The sequence below is a fragment of the Sinohyriopsis cumingii genome, unplaced genomic scaffold (genome assembly GCF_028554795.1).
Source record: "Sinohyriopsis cumingii isolate HCF-2022 unplaced genomic scaffold, ASM2855479v2 utg001633l, whole genome shotgun sequence".
Classification (NCBI taxonomy): domain Eukaryota; kingdom Metazoa; phylum Mollusca; class Bivalvia; order Unionida; family Unionidae; genus Sinohyriopsis; species Sinohyriopsis cumingii.
Window position 1 is genome coordinate 175,694 of NW_028316030.1, and position 17,563 is coordinate 193,256.

Here is a 17,563-nt window from a genome sequence, read left to right on the forward strand (position 1 = left end):
CCATGGCATTGATCTTGAGGCACATTAAATGAATTTGTAATGATATGTACCTGGAAAAATAATTCATGCAAATCTCCCCAAATGTTGCAAAGTTACAGGTCAAACAAGCAAATTGCAAGAGACAAAAGGACAGATGCATAATTGATGGATAGACACACAACTAAAGGACAGATGCCTAATTGATGGATAGACACACAATTAAAGGACAGATCCATAATTGATGGATAGACACACAATTAAAGGACAGATCCATAATTGATGGATAGACACACAAGTAAAGGAATGGCCATGCCCTAACATAATATGCTCAATTTAAGATAATAAAATATATTCTGATATGAGAATTCAAATTAATAACTTTGGTATAATACCAAATCTGTGTTATGTTTATACGAAATTTCCACAATCTTGTCCCACCACCATTTTACCAACATAAATTGTAAAGATAAGTCTTAAGGTAAGACTTTTGATTGGTAAATTTCTAGTCAGACTTCATACATATCCAATCAGATCTATGAATTCTAGACTTAAGCTGAAATCCAGACCTGACCATACACTGCAAAATCTTGCAAGAAACTGAATTTTAATGTCAAATCAGAAAATGGCTAACTTTGATACTAAATGTTTCAAAATTGTAAATTTATGAACAAAACTGAGAGCATATAAATTTAGTCTGTATTCTGTACTTTTAGACCATGCATTAGATTGTGAGAAACTACTAACTTCTATGAACAGGTCTAAGTATAGATACATAAAGTTATACTGAAGCTATATTTTTTTCCCAAAACAACCCGCCGCCTTGAAAAATGAAGATTCTGAAGAACCTGCAACTGATCCTGGTAACGGAAATGCTTTCATGTTTCTTGGTTTTGTTGTAGGTCTCTGCTTGACCTCTGTAACCCGCTGCTTCCCAAAGCTGTTCTCCAATGCTTCTGTGAAGCACCTAACAGTCTCTGGCTAAAACAATAAACATTCAATATTAAAATTAATGATCAACTCCATAGAAACTCTCCATCAAATATAATATCCACTGTGAAAACTAGTTTAGCTGTTATTTACTATAAGTTTACAAAAATTTGAAATCAGATGTACACAAAAAAGGTCACTCTGACCTATTTTCATAACAAAGATCATCATCATCAATATTCATCATAAGATTTTATCAAGTAATGGAGTTTGATAAACGAGAAAGCTATGCATCACACCCATGATAGAATCAAAATTTCATATCAGATATTATTAGATAATACCTGTCTGAGCTGGGGTTTGCACTGGATGGCAGTGTCATGTGGTATGTAATGTCCCTTCATTTGTATGGTTATTCTTCATATCTCACAGTCTTAACATCAATGATTTTTATGTCACATCAGGGGGGCCCCGAGTGGCCGAGTGGCCTAAAGCGCTCTTCGTTATGGATCACTGCCATCTCACCTCTGTCTGCGGCGGTTCGAGTCTAAGATTCAGCCAATGTGGGCATGTGAGAAAGCTTGCCAGTAGCTTCTCATGGGTCGGTGGTTCTTTCCGGGGTTTTCCGGGTTCTTCCTCCACCATTAATACTGGCCGCCATGTATAGCCTATCATGTGCTGAAAAATGGCGTTAAACCCCACAACAACAACAACAACAACATGTCACATCAGACATTTAAGCATCATGAAGCTGAAATGCTTCTGTGCAATTCCAAAGCTAAACTGCAAATTTCTCTCAATAAAATTACATAGCAGTTGGAAGCAATTATGTAGTGCAATAAACTGCAAGAAAATCAAAAACAAAAAGAAATTACACAACAAAATATATACATTCTAAATGTGAGTGATTCACAGCTTGTTCCCTGGTTGGGGTCAAGGCTTAAAATTAAGTATCCTGTGGGTATACAGAAGACTCTCAATGCTCTATACAGTTATACATCAGTTTGCAGCATTTAAGGATTTGATATCACAAATAATTTTGTGAATGTCATAAAGTGCTACTAAGCAGACACAAATAAAGCTGACTGAGTGAAATAATTGGTACAGTCAAAATATAGACCTGCAGTTCTGAGGCAGCAGGACCATAAGAGTCCACCAGAAATAAGGAGTGCCAATAGAAAGTGAACAAAATGTTATGTAAAACATGGGGTACATACACAAATAGTGTATAATACACCATAAAGTGAGCATGAATCTCATGATCCACTCCATAGAAAGAACTACTTAACTTCTCAAGAACACCAGAATACTTTAATTAATACAACAGATCAGTCTGCTTGATCACTTATGAGGAATACATGGGCATCTAAAGAATCTGTATGATCACATCCACACACTTAAGAATTTAGTGCATTTGGACAAAGAGATTATTGATATACATAAGACAGGCACTAACAACACCTTGTTTAGCTGCACTAATCCCACTTTAAGGTATTTTGCCTCCAAGGAAATAGAGCAAAGAGACACAATACAACAAATTTATTCCCAAAACTGCATACATTCCATTGTTTTCCAACCGTGTCTTTTATACAGTTTATTCAACCTTCTTTTAGGTATATTTGATATATTTCTATTTTTAAGAAGTCATTGGGCTCATCATAATCCCAATCCTTGATTTCCAATATTCATCATAGGGTACATCCTTTGCTTTAATACACAGACTGGCACAGTAGTATTCCTTTAATTGCAATGATTGCAGCCATATTTGATGCATCAGCATCACTGAAGATGGGGCCATTAGTTTAACAACCAAACACATTTTTCCAGAAACTTCAAAACATGCATTAAGATCCACTAAGTGCAATTCTCCCTGTGATGACAGAAAACAAAACAAAGATACCCCATTGAGTGATGATGCCCATGGAATAGCAATCCCATTAAGTGCCTCCATCAATCCAAGTGACCATAATGTGTTAACTGCCATTGAGACAACTGCTGAATGTGCTAATGTCTGTACTAACATCTCAATTCTCATTACAAAATCTTCTAAAAAACCAGTTAATAGTCATGATTTGTGACATGGTAGACAAGACAATTTAGAGGAATATCATGGTTCACATTGGTAGTGAAGATATTAATATGATTCATATCAAAACCATCAAAACTTAGAACTGTCTCAAAATCAGTGTCTTATGCAAAAACGTTTCACAGTATGCCATCTGAATAATCTTTATTCAAAACTACACAAAATCAAATTACTTCTTTCAGGAAATAATTCAGTAACTGATATTTTTGAATTCAGTAAAACCTTCTTACATGAACTTTTTCATAATGATGAACTTAAAGTTCCTTACAACAGTTTTCAAAGAAAAGACTAACTTTTTCAAATGGACTTCAAGTTTACTTTAAAAATAGTATTACTTTTAAATGATAAAATGATCTTGAGGGAATTGTTATGGAAATAATTTGGCTAGAAATGAAATATAATGTCCAAAAACTATTTGTATTACAATCTATATATAGAAACAAGAAACAATGACAATGATAGGTACACAATATTTCACAAAAGAGCTTGAAACTTTGTATATAGAAAACAAAGAAGTCTATTCAGTGGGTGACTTCAATTATGATTTGCTTGATGATATCAACCAAAGCTGGATTAAAACCATGAATTTTATGAATTATCAACAGCTAGTTCATGTACCCACTAGAGTAACTGAGGTATCTGAAACACTAATTGGTCACATCTGTATTGTCAGTGTTGACAATATTATATAGAAGCTGCAGTACCCCAATGTTCCATAAGTGATCATCCTGTATGCTGTACATGAACATTACATAAGAAAAGTAAAACTTATCATCAGAAATATATCAAGTATTGAATAATGAGCTATTGACTACCATGTCTGCTGATGACATAACATTATATAACACTGGATCAACAGGCCATGAGATTGGTATTAAATTAAATCAAAATTTGGTTATAAAAAAACTGGCATGAGCACAATGACATGAAGATAAACTGCATGCAGCCCAATCAAAAGCCATGAGCATAGTTAGTTGAGCAAGAGTAAAAGCTAAGAAAAATTATTTCAAAGAAATGATAAAAGGAATGGATATATAAAAGTCTGAAAATAAATAACTTCTTGGCATCATGATAGATAATATCTCGTGCTGGATAAATTCAAGTTCATAAGGTAATTAAAAAAGTTAACTCACTGCTTTATCTCTTAAACACAATAAAATCATATATCCCTCAAGAACAATACAGAAAGATATTCTACAATGCAAATATCATACCACACCTAGGATATTGTTGTTCTTAGACTGGGGTAATAGTGGATAGAAAATCAACATTACTGAAATTTCAAATTTTCTAAAACTCTAAAATGTCTTCCATTTCAGCACAGAACTCAGCTTCAAAAGGGTTTACTAGTCTATAAATCCTTACATGTATTGCCTCCTGATTATCTGTAACTTTAAATTTGGTGAAAATGTACATGTGTATGAACTAAGATTCATCTCCAACAACAACTTATAATTACCTAAACCAAATTTGGCATGCTATACATTTTTGCAGGAACTATACACGTCTACTAGTAAGCACATGATGCTGTATTCCATAACCAACAGCTTTAGTTTGTCATGACTATTGTGACAGTGTTCACTTATGATTGCAGTAATTCTCATTCATTTGACTTTCACTGTATTAAATTTATGAAGCATTAAGTTTGTAAAGGTCAACCAGATTTGATAATTAGATAATAAGAAAATAACCACACTAACAGCATGTTAATAACCCAATTAATTATATAAATTTATGTTAAATACAAAATGAATTGCAAAACAACAATCTACCTATTTATTTATTTTAAATAATGAGTGGAATCAAAATTTTATTTATAAGTTTTGCCAACAGACAAATTCCATAATAAAGATAAATGTAGCACTTTTCAAAAATGCATACTCTCTAATTATCCATGCCTGTTTCCAAGTTAATGACAAAATCTATGGGGAACATTGATTGAAAGTTATGGTGCATGATCTCTCTCATCTGCATACAATAAACACATGCTTATTACAATTTATTACAACAAAATATGCATTGCTTTTTTTAAACATTGCCTGTTGTGTAATACAGCTTTCGTAAACATGTCATAGCTTAGTGCATCTGGGATGGATCTATAGTTTATGTGCTGTGTTAAATGATTAATGGGGAGAAAAAGAATTTTTATATGGTTTGTTTTTCATAAGGCTAGAAACCAATTTTATGTGAAAATGCACAACTTAACCACATTGTGTTTCTCAGTCCATATCACAAGTCCAAAATTAATTTTTTTCCAAAATCCAAATGTATTAAAACTAGAATATAAACACAAAATATAATGAAATATTATTTATATGCAGCACTCATTTTACGTGCAACTTTTGCTGAATGATTCTGAACTGGAATTTTACAATAAGCATGATCATGTGCTCAGCATGCTGTATTACATTATTCTCACATTCTACTTTTAAGGTTTGCAAGTGGTCTTTATAGTACTGCCTCACTAGGCACTCAGCATTAAGAGGTTAGTGTTAGGACTGATCAGCCTCATGTCAGGATAATGTGACTGGGTGGGACATCATGCTTCATGTCTGTGGCATGATCCCCCAGTGCTAGACATTAGTATAATCTGTCACACTCCAGACATTGTAGCAATATGACTGGAAAATTGTTAAAGCTGTATTATTATAAATCTAAATCTCACATCTCACACTTTTTCCTAAATTTAAGTTAAATGGTAGGTCTCTAATTGGGAAAATAAAAATATATTTAGTTTTTCACATAACACTACAGACTAGTTTTACACAATAATATGAAAACTAAACCTCAAATGTATTTCTGTCAAAATTTGTTTTTCACAAATTAGCATCTTGTTAAGTTTTAAGGTGTGTGGTTTTGCCATATTTTCACTGAACATGTAATGAAACATTAAACTGCAACATTGAACAGTAGCTGGTACATGTAGGAACTATCCTGAATGACAGATGTTGACTCAAGACAGGAAGCTGCAGTAACTGGCACTGCAGCCAACTTTAAAGTAATAATGTCATTCTTTAACCAATGCCTGATGATGCATGTAGAATCACAAAAAAAATGTCAGGACACGAAGAAAATTTAGTTTTCTTCATTAAAATGACTTTGTTTATGAAATAAATGGCCACTGATAGAGTGCAACAGTCCAAATGATGTGCACATTTCCCAGCCTTAAAAAGTTGCTGTAATCTCTCATAAACAATGTTATTATCAGAGTTAAAGGGTAAAAGTACAGAAAAATGTTTTCACAGCATTATAGCTCATGTATCTTTTATCTTATTTTAATATGCAATGCCATCTTAATATTGTCAAATAAAACTTTGGAAAGAATTATGGCATGCATATTGTCATAATGTTCCAGTGTTCTTGATTGTACCAGACTGTATGATATAAATAGTATGGCACTGATTTGTAATCTCTAAGTTTTATTTGAGTTCCTGCTTTCAATGAAAATTAAAAGAGAAACAATGACAAATTAATAGCCAGTACACAATGCACTATCTGATATAATGAAGTTACTGCTTGATGCAGATCAGTGTGTAAATTTTTGCTTCTATGTACGCTAAGAGATACACGTATATGTAGTCAATCAAGAGGCATGTATACTGCAGCTGGGAGGTTTTCTTTTGATGTATGCTCTGTTATGGACAGGGATGGGAAGATACCCAAGAAAATGAAGCCTCATTTTTCTATGTTGTCTGTGTTCGTCTTTATATGTCTCTAACAAGATCACTGATAAATACCACAAGAAATGTTACCATCATATAGTTTGTAAGGTAAAGATATGAAATTGACACCTGCCATGGTCATGTTTATGGTGCTGGGTTTCTCCAATCTAATTATTTAGAGAATTGAATCATTGGAGCAAAAAAAGAATCACTTAAGGGATGCCATAAATCCCACTTCAGCTGCAATAAATCCAATTTGCAAATTGCTGAGTAGTATCCAACAGACTGGGGGGAAATCAACCCGACACTGTGTGGACACCATGCATAATGGACACTTAATCCCCTGCTCCTCTATTTATGTCCACCAGACTGAGTTGGCAATTCATAAAACATAATCTATGTACTGTACTTCCCTTCCAGGAGACCATTCATCCAGCTTAATGCTTTAAGGTAGAAAACTTCCAAAGTGCTTGTGTTTCGATTGTAGGACTTCACAAACTTAACCCTTTACCTCATAGAGCATAGTTACCCAGTGCAGTGCACTATAAATAGAACACCTGTTACCTATTTGACATGATACGCATAGGCCTGCCTGTTAACTGTTAAGCAATGTAGTGCATGTTATGTTTAACAGCATGTTTAACCATTTTACATTTTTGGTACACAACTATTATGACACTGTTGACAAATTTAAGAGCAAAGTCCATTTGTTATAGCTGTGTAACTATTTTTCACAGAAGAATTTTGTATGTGTTTTAAAATCTTGAGAGAACTCATTCACCGTCAAGTCAGTGAAGCTGCGTGACCAACTGTAGCTGCCATTTCTCATACTCTAAATTTACAAGTCTTTTGTCCATGTCTACATCACGAAGTCATCTGAATTTGATAATTTATAAAATCTAATTGCTGCCTACATCAATATCAGAGCAATTACCTAAGTTATTGAAGCTTTCATAGTTGTAATTCTAATCATGAAAACTTCATCAGTACTGAATGAAATCCACGACCTCCATTTTGAAGAGTGGAGATTACGACTGAGTTACTTTAAATAGCAGATTTCAACCAGAGTATAAACAGTGACCACGTGATCTGATGTAATTGTCATTGACAGAAATGAATGTAATATCTAATAGGGGGTTTTCCCCAAAAGTGGCGATTCGAAAAACCGCTTAAAATGACTGTTGTTTACAGCAGGCGTCGAAAGTCACTTCCATGCAAATGGAGTAGAGGCATCCAAAGGCGCTTGTATAAGGTAAAGGGTTAAGAGAGTGTACTCAGTAACTGAGCATGAGCGGAAGTAGTAACTTATGTATTCACATGACTTGGCACCAATCCCTGTATGAAGGAGAGATCACTCATCTCAATGCCACCTAGGTGAGTAGATAATATATAGCTTCTTAGTAAAAATATTTTAGCATGAGAAGGCTGAATTTGGGAGGCAGTATTAGTTCTCCTATGATTGGGTAACAATCTGAAGAATAGCAATTGTTGATGAAAACGTTATAGACAAATTGCATGATTAATGAAGGACACTGATGCCATCTGATAAAATAAGATCTAAATTCATATATCTTGACCAAGTTATCAAAAAGTAGGTCACTGTGATCTAAACTCTATTCAAGATTATACTCTGTGAATGAATCTTGAGCCTGTCCAATATATAAGTATACAATCCAAATTTAATTTATGCTCCATGATATAGTGCAACTTACTTTAATGTCAGATAAGTAGACCTCACTGATGGAGCTTTCCTGATCTTCTCTGAAGAAGTCCCTAACTGCTTCAACAATAACCTTTGTTGACTGTTTTGCTGGGCATCCAAAGACTCCTGACCCCAAAGCTGGAATGGCTATTGATTTCAATTTTCTTTTAGCAGCTGCTTCCATGCATGTGAAAATGGTCTCTCTCAATACTTCTTCCTCATTATTGTTACCACCTTTCCATACCGGACTTACAGCATGGATGATAATCTTAGCCCGTAGACTGCCAGCTGATGTGACATGAATTTCACCTTCAGCTAAATGTCCATTCTTTCTGACATGCTGTATGCATTCTTCCCTAATGACTCTTCCTCCTATATTCAATTAAATTTTAAATATAAATGAAAAATTACTTCTTTAATGAGACTTTTAATCTAATTCTGGTATACTGGTGGCCTCTGACTAGAACAGAATGTATCCACATACAGATGAAAGGAATGGTACAGCACTAATATATTCATTTCACAACTAGTTGTCTCAATTTTAATTACAGTTCAGGTATGGCCTGGGCAGGTGGTTTTCTTTGCCTCAAAGCCACATTAGATAAATATCTGAGTCACAAAACGCTGATTGTAGATGTCATAAGAACTACGTACACAATCAACATTAAATGAATAGCTTTAACTTGAAAATTCATCCAAAAAATCTTTCAATTTGTATACTATGGATTCATTCCTCAAGGATTAAAAGCTGTTACCAATATAGATGCCACTGTATAAATACCAGATTTGATCATATATTCAGAACCTGGAAAACTTAAAATGCTGCAAGCTTAAAATTTCATGCTAATTTCTAATTGTTTTTATTAACTATTGAAGAAAGGAGAAGGCTTATTGATTTTTATGAAGTCATTCTCATGATGGTAAATATATTTTTGAGTGACTGATATTTAATTTTTTGATTTTACTAAATATACAGTAAAAGGTAGATGTTATTAACTTCTATATACCCACAAAATTACTTGTATCCACAATCTATTGTATTCCTATTATAATGCCAATACAGGAATGCTTTTGCAGGGGATGCATCACACATATTACAATTTGCCTGACTGGGTCCAAAACAGTGGACCACCTTGTGTAGGGAAATCAAAGTTGGGGAACGGGAAATCAAGAGAGATAATTCCTCTGGACAATGTTCAAGAATGCTGCATTTATTCAAGTTCTTGTCAATACAAAGTTGTATACATAATTTGGAGGAAATTCAACTATTTCTTGTAAAGTAATAACACAGAAATCAAAGTTATAACAACAAACAATAACTTGGCATAAATTCAAACAATGTCATAGCTGAATGAAGGTGGCCAATTAAGACAGGCTTGATTTAAATTAAAATTGCCTTCTTGGGACCAAGTTAAGTATGTTGCAAATCTGTTATGAGTTACACAGGGGAAGTTAAAGGAATTTTCATTTTAATATAACATACAGTAAAAAAAATAATAATAATAATAACACAATACCATGAAAGATTCATGTGAGACTTATTGATAGGAAAGTCATATCATATACGCATCACAGGACATTTATTTATATAGTATTTACATACTGAATTCAACTGCTACCTAAAGTAAAGCAATCTAAGTCTTAATGTTTTCAAAACATATTAATACTATTTTAAGCCATCTAAGTAAATGTTCTTTTACAGTGATAGTTTCACTGCTACTTCACATTGCTATGTACCTCAACTTCAGTCAAAGATTTCTGTGTATCTAATGGTATCTATTATAAAAAAAAACATTACTGGTAAAATTTATGTCAAAGGGACACTGAACCTGAATAGGTACATGTTAAGTGTCTACTTCTGTAATTTTAAAATTTCTAGATATATATGAATTCAAAGGGATCCTTTTGGGAAATAACTAAAAATGACAATCACTATCATTTTCATCTCTGAAAAGGTGTAATTTTGTTTGGAAGATCTACACCTACATTTCATAAATGTATTTTACCTTGTATGGATTCTTTCACAACATTACCTTTATCAACTATTGCCTTTGCAACCCCTCCTCTATGTTCTAACTTTGGATCAGCTGCATTTACCAAAACATCTGCATCAATCTCTGTTATATCCCCTAAGGCGCTGAAGATTTTTTCTAAACCATATGATTTGCACTCTGCTTGGATTACTGGGCCTGATCCTCCAGTGCCAACATTATCTATACAATGACAAATACCAAAGTCTTGATTACAAATTCCAATAAAGGAACTTAGATTACTTTGTTAAAATTATTTTTCACTCACATCCAACATAACTCATCAGCCTACATTGCCACAAGCTGCAAATCACAGCTGTTGGACAAACTGTTAGGATCTTACACACATTTAAACCTTGAACAGGTAGCTTATAAGTGGTTGTTAAAGTGTACAGACTAATACCTAATGATGTAACAAGCTATTGGTATAATACTGGTACAAGGCCCCAGTTGGCCACGTGGTCTAAGGCACTCATTTTTACAGATGACCAATTATCTCACTTGTTTGTGTGGGTTCAAGTCTCAAGACTGGCCAGCACATGTATGAGAAAGCTGGCCAGTAGCTTCCCATGGGTTGGTGGTTCTTTGGATTTTTCTGGGTTCTTCCTCATCATATATACTGGCTGCCATTTATAGCCTATCATATGCTGAAAAATGGCAATAAACCCAAACAACAGTACAATATCACAATTTGTATCAGCACAAATTCTTCTCTATCAATATTTCAACCCTAACTGTCTAATATGTACAATGGTTGTAGAACTGTTTTTGCTTCCTGAAAGCATTACTTGGCATTATGGATAAACACCTAAATATGAGCTTTAGTAATATCTGGTAGCCAGTCTCTGCCGAATAAGCCAAGAGCAGATCTTACACTCAATAAACAGTGCTGTTTGGATTCAACTTAGCTTAAAATGCAAGGAAGATGGTGAAAAGGTTAGCAGTATGGCATAGATGCATTGAGCTATTCTAGAGGGTCTAACAGTACTCTTGCCACACACATGCATCAGTGTCATCCATTAATGATGGTCATTACTATAAATAAACATACTTGGCCATACATACAAACCTCAGCTTATACCCAAAATAACAAGAAACTGCTGATGATATATACAGAGCAAGAAAATCACTCTTATACTAATATGATACAGGTTTTCAAGATGTTAAGCTTGGTAGCAGCATACATCAATCCATACTGCAATTTCAGCTACTCATAACCAGAAGGGTGCAGGTTAATATCCTGCCCACAGCAGGCCTGGTTAGTTGACATGGTGTGCCTCTGGGTACAGCATTTTACCCAAATTACTGCAGCACAATTGCCTTCAGTGTTTTTTATTATTATGTGTTCTTAAACACCACTAAATACACGAACAAAATCTGACACCCTGTCCACACTATGGACTGAGCTCTAATAGCAGATGTTTAACTAAATTACATCTGGGTATGTGAGAAAGCTTGCCAGTAGCTTCTCGTGGGTCGGTGGTTCTTTCTGGAATTTTCCCGGGTTCTTCCTCCACCATTAATACTGGCCACCATATATAGCCTATCAAGTGCTGAAAAATGGTGTTAAACCCTACAACAACAATAACAACAACTAGATTACATCTGAAAAATATATCCACAACAGATACAAAAATGTGTAAGGTCTCAAAAGATAAAAATTGAACAAATCATATAAAGGTATACAAATCTAATATGGCCATCTTGATTTGTATTTGTAGATTTCAGGATAGATTTTTAATGGTGGATCACAAAATCCTTTTGAGCAAACTGAAAATTTACCAATTTATAATAAAGGGTGTTGTGTTTCATCCTGGAACAATTTGAAATGGAGATGTCCCACATTACTTGGCTCAGTTCTAGGTCCATTATTATTTATATTATTAACACTTTTGCTATAATAATAATAATAATGCTTTATTTATAGAGTGACTCATTAGTCAAGGACTATTCTCCCTTGAGGCCCTCTTAAGGAGAGTATAACAATGCACATTATATGAAGATAGCAATAGTGTTTATTTTAACATGTTTAGTATTAAAATACTAAATTCCATAATATCTATTAGAAACACATACACACTCATGATATCTTTTCTTAAATACTCTAATATTTTCAGCAGATTTTACATGTAGTGGACATTCCACAGAACTGTACCAGAGTATTGAAAACTCTTTTTAAATTGCTCTGTTCTTGGTTTTTGTACTAGAAGGTTTCCATCTGATATTGCTCTCAACTGGTATTGTGTTGAAAAAGGCCTGAATAAGTCCTGAAGATATTCTGGTGCAGTTCCATGTAGACATTTATACAAAAGAACTGCCTTGTGAAAATCTCTCCTGTCACATATTGTGAACCATATGAGTTCTGTAAATAATGCTTTTGAGGGATGATCAACAGATGCATCTAAAATTACATGTGCTGCTCATTTCTGAAGTTTATAAATCCTGTCAAGCTCAGATTTAGCACAGTTTCCCCATACATTAGAACAATAATCCATTGTTGGAAGAATATATGACTTGTAGTATAGATTGCGAGTTTCTATAGGTAAATATTTCTTGATTCTGCTGAGAAGGGCAATTTTGGATGACAGTGTTTTACAAAGCTTATCAATATGGTCATTCCATAATAATACGGACACACCTACAAGCCTTTCATGTTTGACATTTTCTAATGGATGATTATTTATTGCAAGAGAAAGTTTTGGGTTCCCTGACTTGTGTAGCTTTTGTGATGTCCCCAAAATCATACATTTCGTTTTACCTTCATTACTTACCATCCTATTTTGTTGTGCCCAGTATTTGACTCTAATAAGGTCTAAGTTTAATCTTGTTTGGATAACTTCAATATCAGAACAAGATGTATACAAGGTTGCATCATATGCAAACAAATCTGTATTTGTGGATTCATTATTTAATGGTAGATCATTGATATAGATAAGGAAGAGGAGAGGGCCCAAAACTGAGCCTTGACTTGGGACTCCTGAATGAATAGTGCAAATTTGAGAGTTAATATTGCCAATGCTTACTTGTTGAGACCTTTGGTTTACGTATCATCTAAACCAGTTTAAAGAAGGATTGTCAAACCTGTAACAGTTCAACTTTTGCAGCAGAATTTCATGATCAACAAGATCAAAGGCTTTCTTGAAGTCAAGGAAAACAATCCCAGTCATATGTCCATTATCCATTTCCTTCAGCCAAAGATCAATTAATTTGGTAAGTTCTGTTTGGCATGAGTGGTACTTTCTAAATCCTGACTGCGCTTTATGAAATAGAGAGTATGTTTCAAAAAATTTATAGACCTGAATGGCTACATGCTTTTCAAATAGTTTTGACAATACAGGTAGAATTGATAGGTCTGTAATTTCCTGGATCCTCCTTTTCTCCTTTCTTAAAGATAGGTGTAACCTTTGCACATTTCAGTGTTTCTGGAAAATTACCACTCATTATACTTAAATTTATGATATGCGTTAGTGACTTTGTTGTTACTGGTGCAGCAGTTTTAAGAATTCTTGGACCAATACCATCCAATCCTGAGGATTTATTAACATTCACCTTAATTAGCATATCAAAAACATCAGCTTCACTAACATTAGCAAATGAAAAATAATTATCATCAGGAATTTTAGCTCTTATAAATAATAGAACAGCATCAAGTTCAATTGGGATGTTAGTCTGGTTGTGAATACTGTTACTGGAGATGTTTATGAAGAAATTGTTGAACATTTCCACAATGTCTTGTACAAATGTTGCTGTATCATCATTTTGCTTAAGTCTAGGGGGAAGACAACTGTTCTTGGGTGGGTTCAGCTCTTTTAGATGCTTCCACAATGTTTTGGTACTCTTACTTTCATTAACACATTAACCCCTGGAGCTTTTTGTCATTTTTGCCTGAAAATCGAGTAGGAAACACATTTTGAAAGCTATTTCTGAACAGACTCAAAAACACCAAATCCCCGGTCATCTTTCAATAACATACTGCCTAGTGGTGTTAGAAACATCGATTTTCGTTGGCTATTTGACTCGTGCATGAGCAGTAGGTTAAAAGTTTTTTGGTTTTTTTTAGCTAAACGGAGCCATTATTTTTGTATGGAGATGACTCTTTATTCCAAATGCCCATCTTATCCTACTTCTTGCAAAGGCTCATCTATCTGTTTGCAGTTGATATCGGTTTGCCTTAGATCTGAGACCAAAAAGTCTAAAATCCGGACACAAAATCGGATTCCGAGCATGGGCAAATTTTGGGTAAAAAAAAGTCAGGTCCAAAATATAAGGTTTTTCTATCTGTATTTTGTAGTGCAACTAGATATTCCAGATTATTTGGTATCATTGAAGAGCCACAACTGTCTACCTTTCTATAATACCACCCACTTTAGTGTATCATGCATCATCATGACGCTACAGAGATTGGCAGTAGGCTACTACCTCCTGCCTCGTAAAGTCGTCGCTAGGGGTTAATGTGTTAATAGTCTGTTTATAGTAGTTCTCTTTTGCCTTATCTATCAGGTGCTTAGTTTTATTCCTCCACTTTCTATAGCTTTTCATGTATTTTTCCTTGTGGAAATTATCTCTTAGGTGCCTAGCCTCATTGATCTCAGAGGTAATACACTTTGGTGTAATTTAGTGTTTAACCCTTTTTGTTTTAATTGGGGCTGCATTGAACATCCAAGGCAGTGTTGACAGATCTCTATGCAGATGTCACATTACATGTATAAGACATCCAAAACAAAAAGCATTAATGAGACATTTCGTTACAGGATGTCTTAATCAAACTAGACATGCAATGACATGGTAGTTTATACTAGTAAGACTAAAAAAATATTACTTATCACAACATGGCAAAAGGAACAAATCTAAGAAAGTGATGAACTATGTCTGACATGGAAGGATACAAATTTGCAGACTGTCTGTCATGATCGACTACCTGGTGTTTTTGTAGATAATAATATATAATTCAAGTTTATATGGCTTCTCATTAGGATATGACATTTTCTCCCAGAAAAGCACAGAAAACTATTTTTTGGATAGCAATTACATACATCCCTATTTATATTACCATATTACAGGTTCGAGTAATTCAAATGATAAAAACAAAGAAAAGCCAACAAGTCTTCAAAAAAGAGCATCGGAGCTAATATGAATCCAAACAGAAAGCAGGGGAAACTTAGCCATTAAGTTAAAAATACTACCTATTAACACATTAACCCCTAGTGACGACTAATAACGGGGCAGGAGGTAGCAGCCTACTGCCGACCTCTGTAGCATCATGGTTATGCAAGATATACTAAAGTGGGTGGTATTATAGAAAGGTAGACAGATGTAGCTCTGCAATGATACCAACTAATCTGAAATATCTAGTTGCACTACAAAATACAGATAAAAAACTCAATTTTTGGACCTGACTTTTTCCTACCCAAAATTCACCTGTGGTCGGAATTCGATTTTGTGTCTGGATTTTAGACATTTTGGTCTCAGATCTAAGGCAAACCAGTATGAACTGCAAACAGACATATAAGCCTTTGCAAAAAGTAGGATAAGATGGGCATTTGGAATGAAGAGTAGTCTTAATACAAAAATAATGGCTCCATTTAGCAAAAAAAAAGAGAAAAAAAAGAACTCCAACTTTTACCCTTCTGCTCATGCACGAGTCAAATAACCAAAGAAAAATGATGTTTCTAACACAACTAGGCAGTATGTTATTGAAAGAACACTGGGGATTTGGTGTTTTCGGATCTATTCAGAAATAGCTTTCAACTTTGCCCGTACGAAATAATTAGGCGGATTCCACCTGGAACTTAAGCAGACTCCAGGCGGAATCTGCCTAAAATGTTAAAAATCTGGTTAATACAAAGGCAGACATGGAAAATTTGAGAAATCAAAGATGAATCCATCCAGAGTCCGTCTAACTCTAAGATGGACTTTTGTCAAATTCCTGCTATAAATACATCTTTAGGCATAATTTTGGACTTAGTTGATTTTCCACCCACCATCTAGGTGGAATTAGGAACTTAGTCACTGACATCTATTATATGAAAGGAGGAATCTGGACTTAGTTTATTTTCTAACCAACATCTAGGCGGAATGAAGAACTTAGTCATTTACATCAGTTAAATAAGGCATAATTAGGACTTGGCTTTTGTGTGTCTGTAAAGTTAAATGACTGAAAATATAGTGATATTTTGTGATTGTAATATCTGTGACTGACAGTTCAATAAAAATATCAATAAGATATAATAACATTTATTGTTTCTTTTTACAATTTGAATGATTTTCAGCAGCATTTATATTTCCTGTTTCTGATAGCTGTAATTTTATTGTTTATTTTGGGCACATTTTATAACTTCCTTTCACAGCTTTCCATGTTAAATTTCTTTTTCAAATTTGTTGTTGTTGTTGTATTTTTGTTTAACTTCAATTGGATTTAACTGCCCTCAAACAAGTTTTCATCTTGTTTTCCGTTTTAAAACATAAGCTAACATGCTAAATAAGACAAGGAATTGAATCAGGAATCATGATGATTTCGAAGTTATACAACTCCAAACTGATTAACTTTAAGGAGGGACAATGTGTAGATCACTGGTGGGAATTGTTGCCAGATATCCATGCTATCAAAGATAGTCATATCTTTGCAGAATTTTCTTGGCTGAAAAGTACAATCTACTTTCAATCTCATGAGGCATTATTGTGTATATTATCAAAATATTCTTGGTGTGTTGGAATTCAATGTAAAATAAGAGTAATTATATCATGATAAATGTTTGTCACGGCTGCTTATGGAACAAGGACTAATTCAAGAGACCACAACAGCATCATAGTTTGTGCAATCAAAAATCCAGTCTACAGTACAAGTGACATAAGGCAGGCTCCTAGCTTTTCTTCTTCTCATAATCAAATTGTCTCAAATGGATGCTTTTCTGTAATTTTGCATTATTTTCACGGCTGAATTTTTCAATGCAGATTAATATTTTATATATGTTTATGTGTTCACAGATGCCTGTGCATATGCTCCAGGCTTGATACTTGGATTTTTAAAACCACTTAATTATTTAGTGTCAGACACTTCATATCATGTTGTATATACAGTATATGTTGTACATCACAGAAGGCCTCAAGGTAGATTAGTTCTGTAACTAATTGAATTACCTTCTCTAAATAAAGTCATATATTATTATTATTTTTATTT

General features: G+C 34.1%; 1 protein-coding gene across 1 annotated transcript in view; it reads right to left on the reverse strand.

Moving 5' to 3' along the window:
• The window catches only part of LOC149771852 (protein mono-ADP-ribosyltransferase PARP14-like), a gene marked incomplete at its 5' end in the record, with an annotated part of 58,822 nt that overhangs the window by 29,113 nt on the left and 12,146 nt on the right, over positions 1-17,563 (reverse strand). Inside the window, 3 exons of the mRNA XM_089948133.1 lie at positions 825-957; positions 8,367-8,728; positions 10,390-10,569. Of these exons, the coding sequence (XP_089804259.1) occupies positions 825-957; positions 8,367-8,728; positions 10,390-10,569 (675 nt within the window). The remainder of the gene's footprint in view (positions 1-824; positions 958-8,366; positions 8,729-10,389; positions 10,570-17,563) is intronic.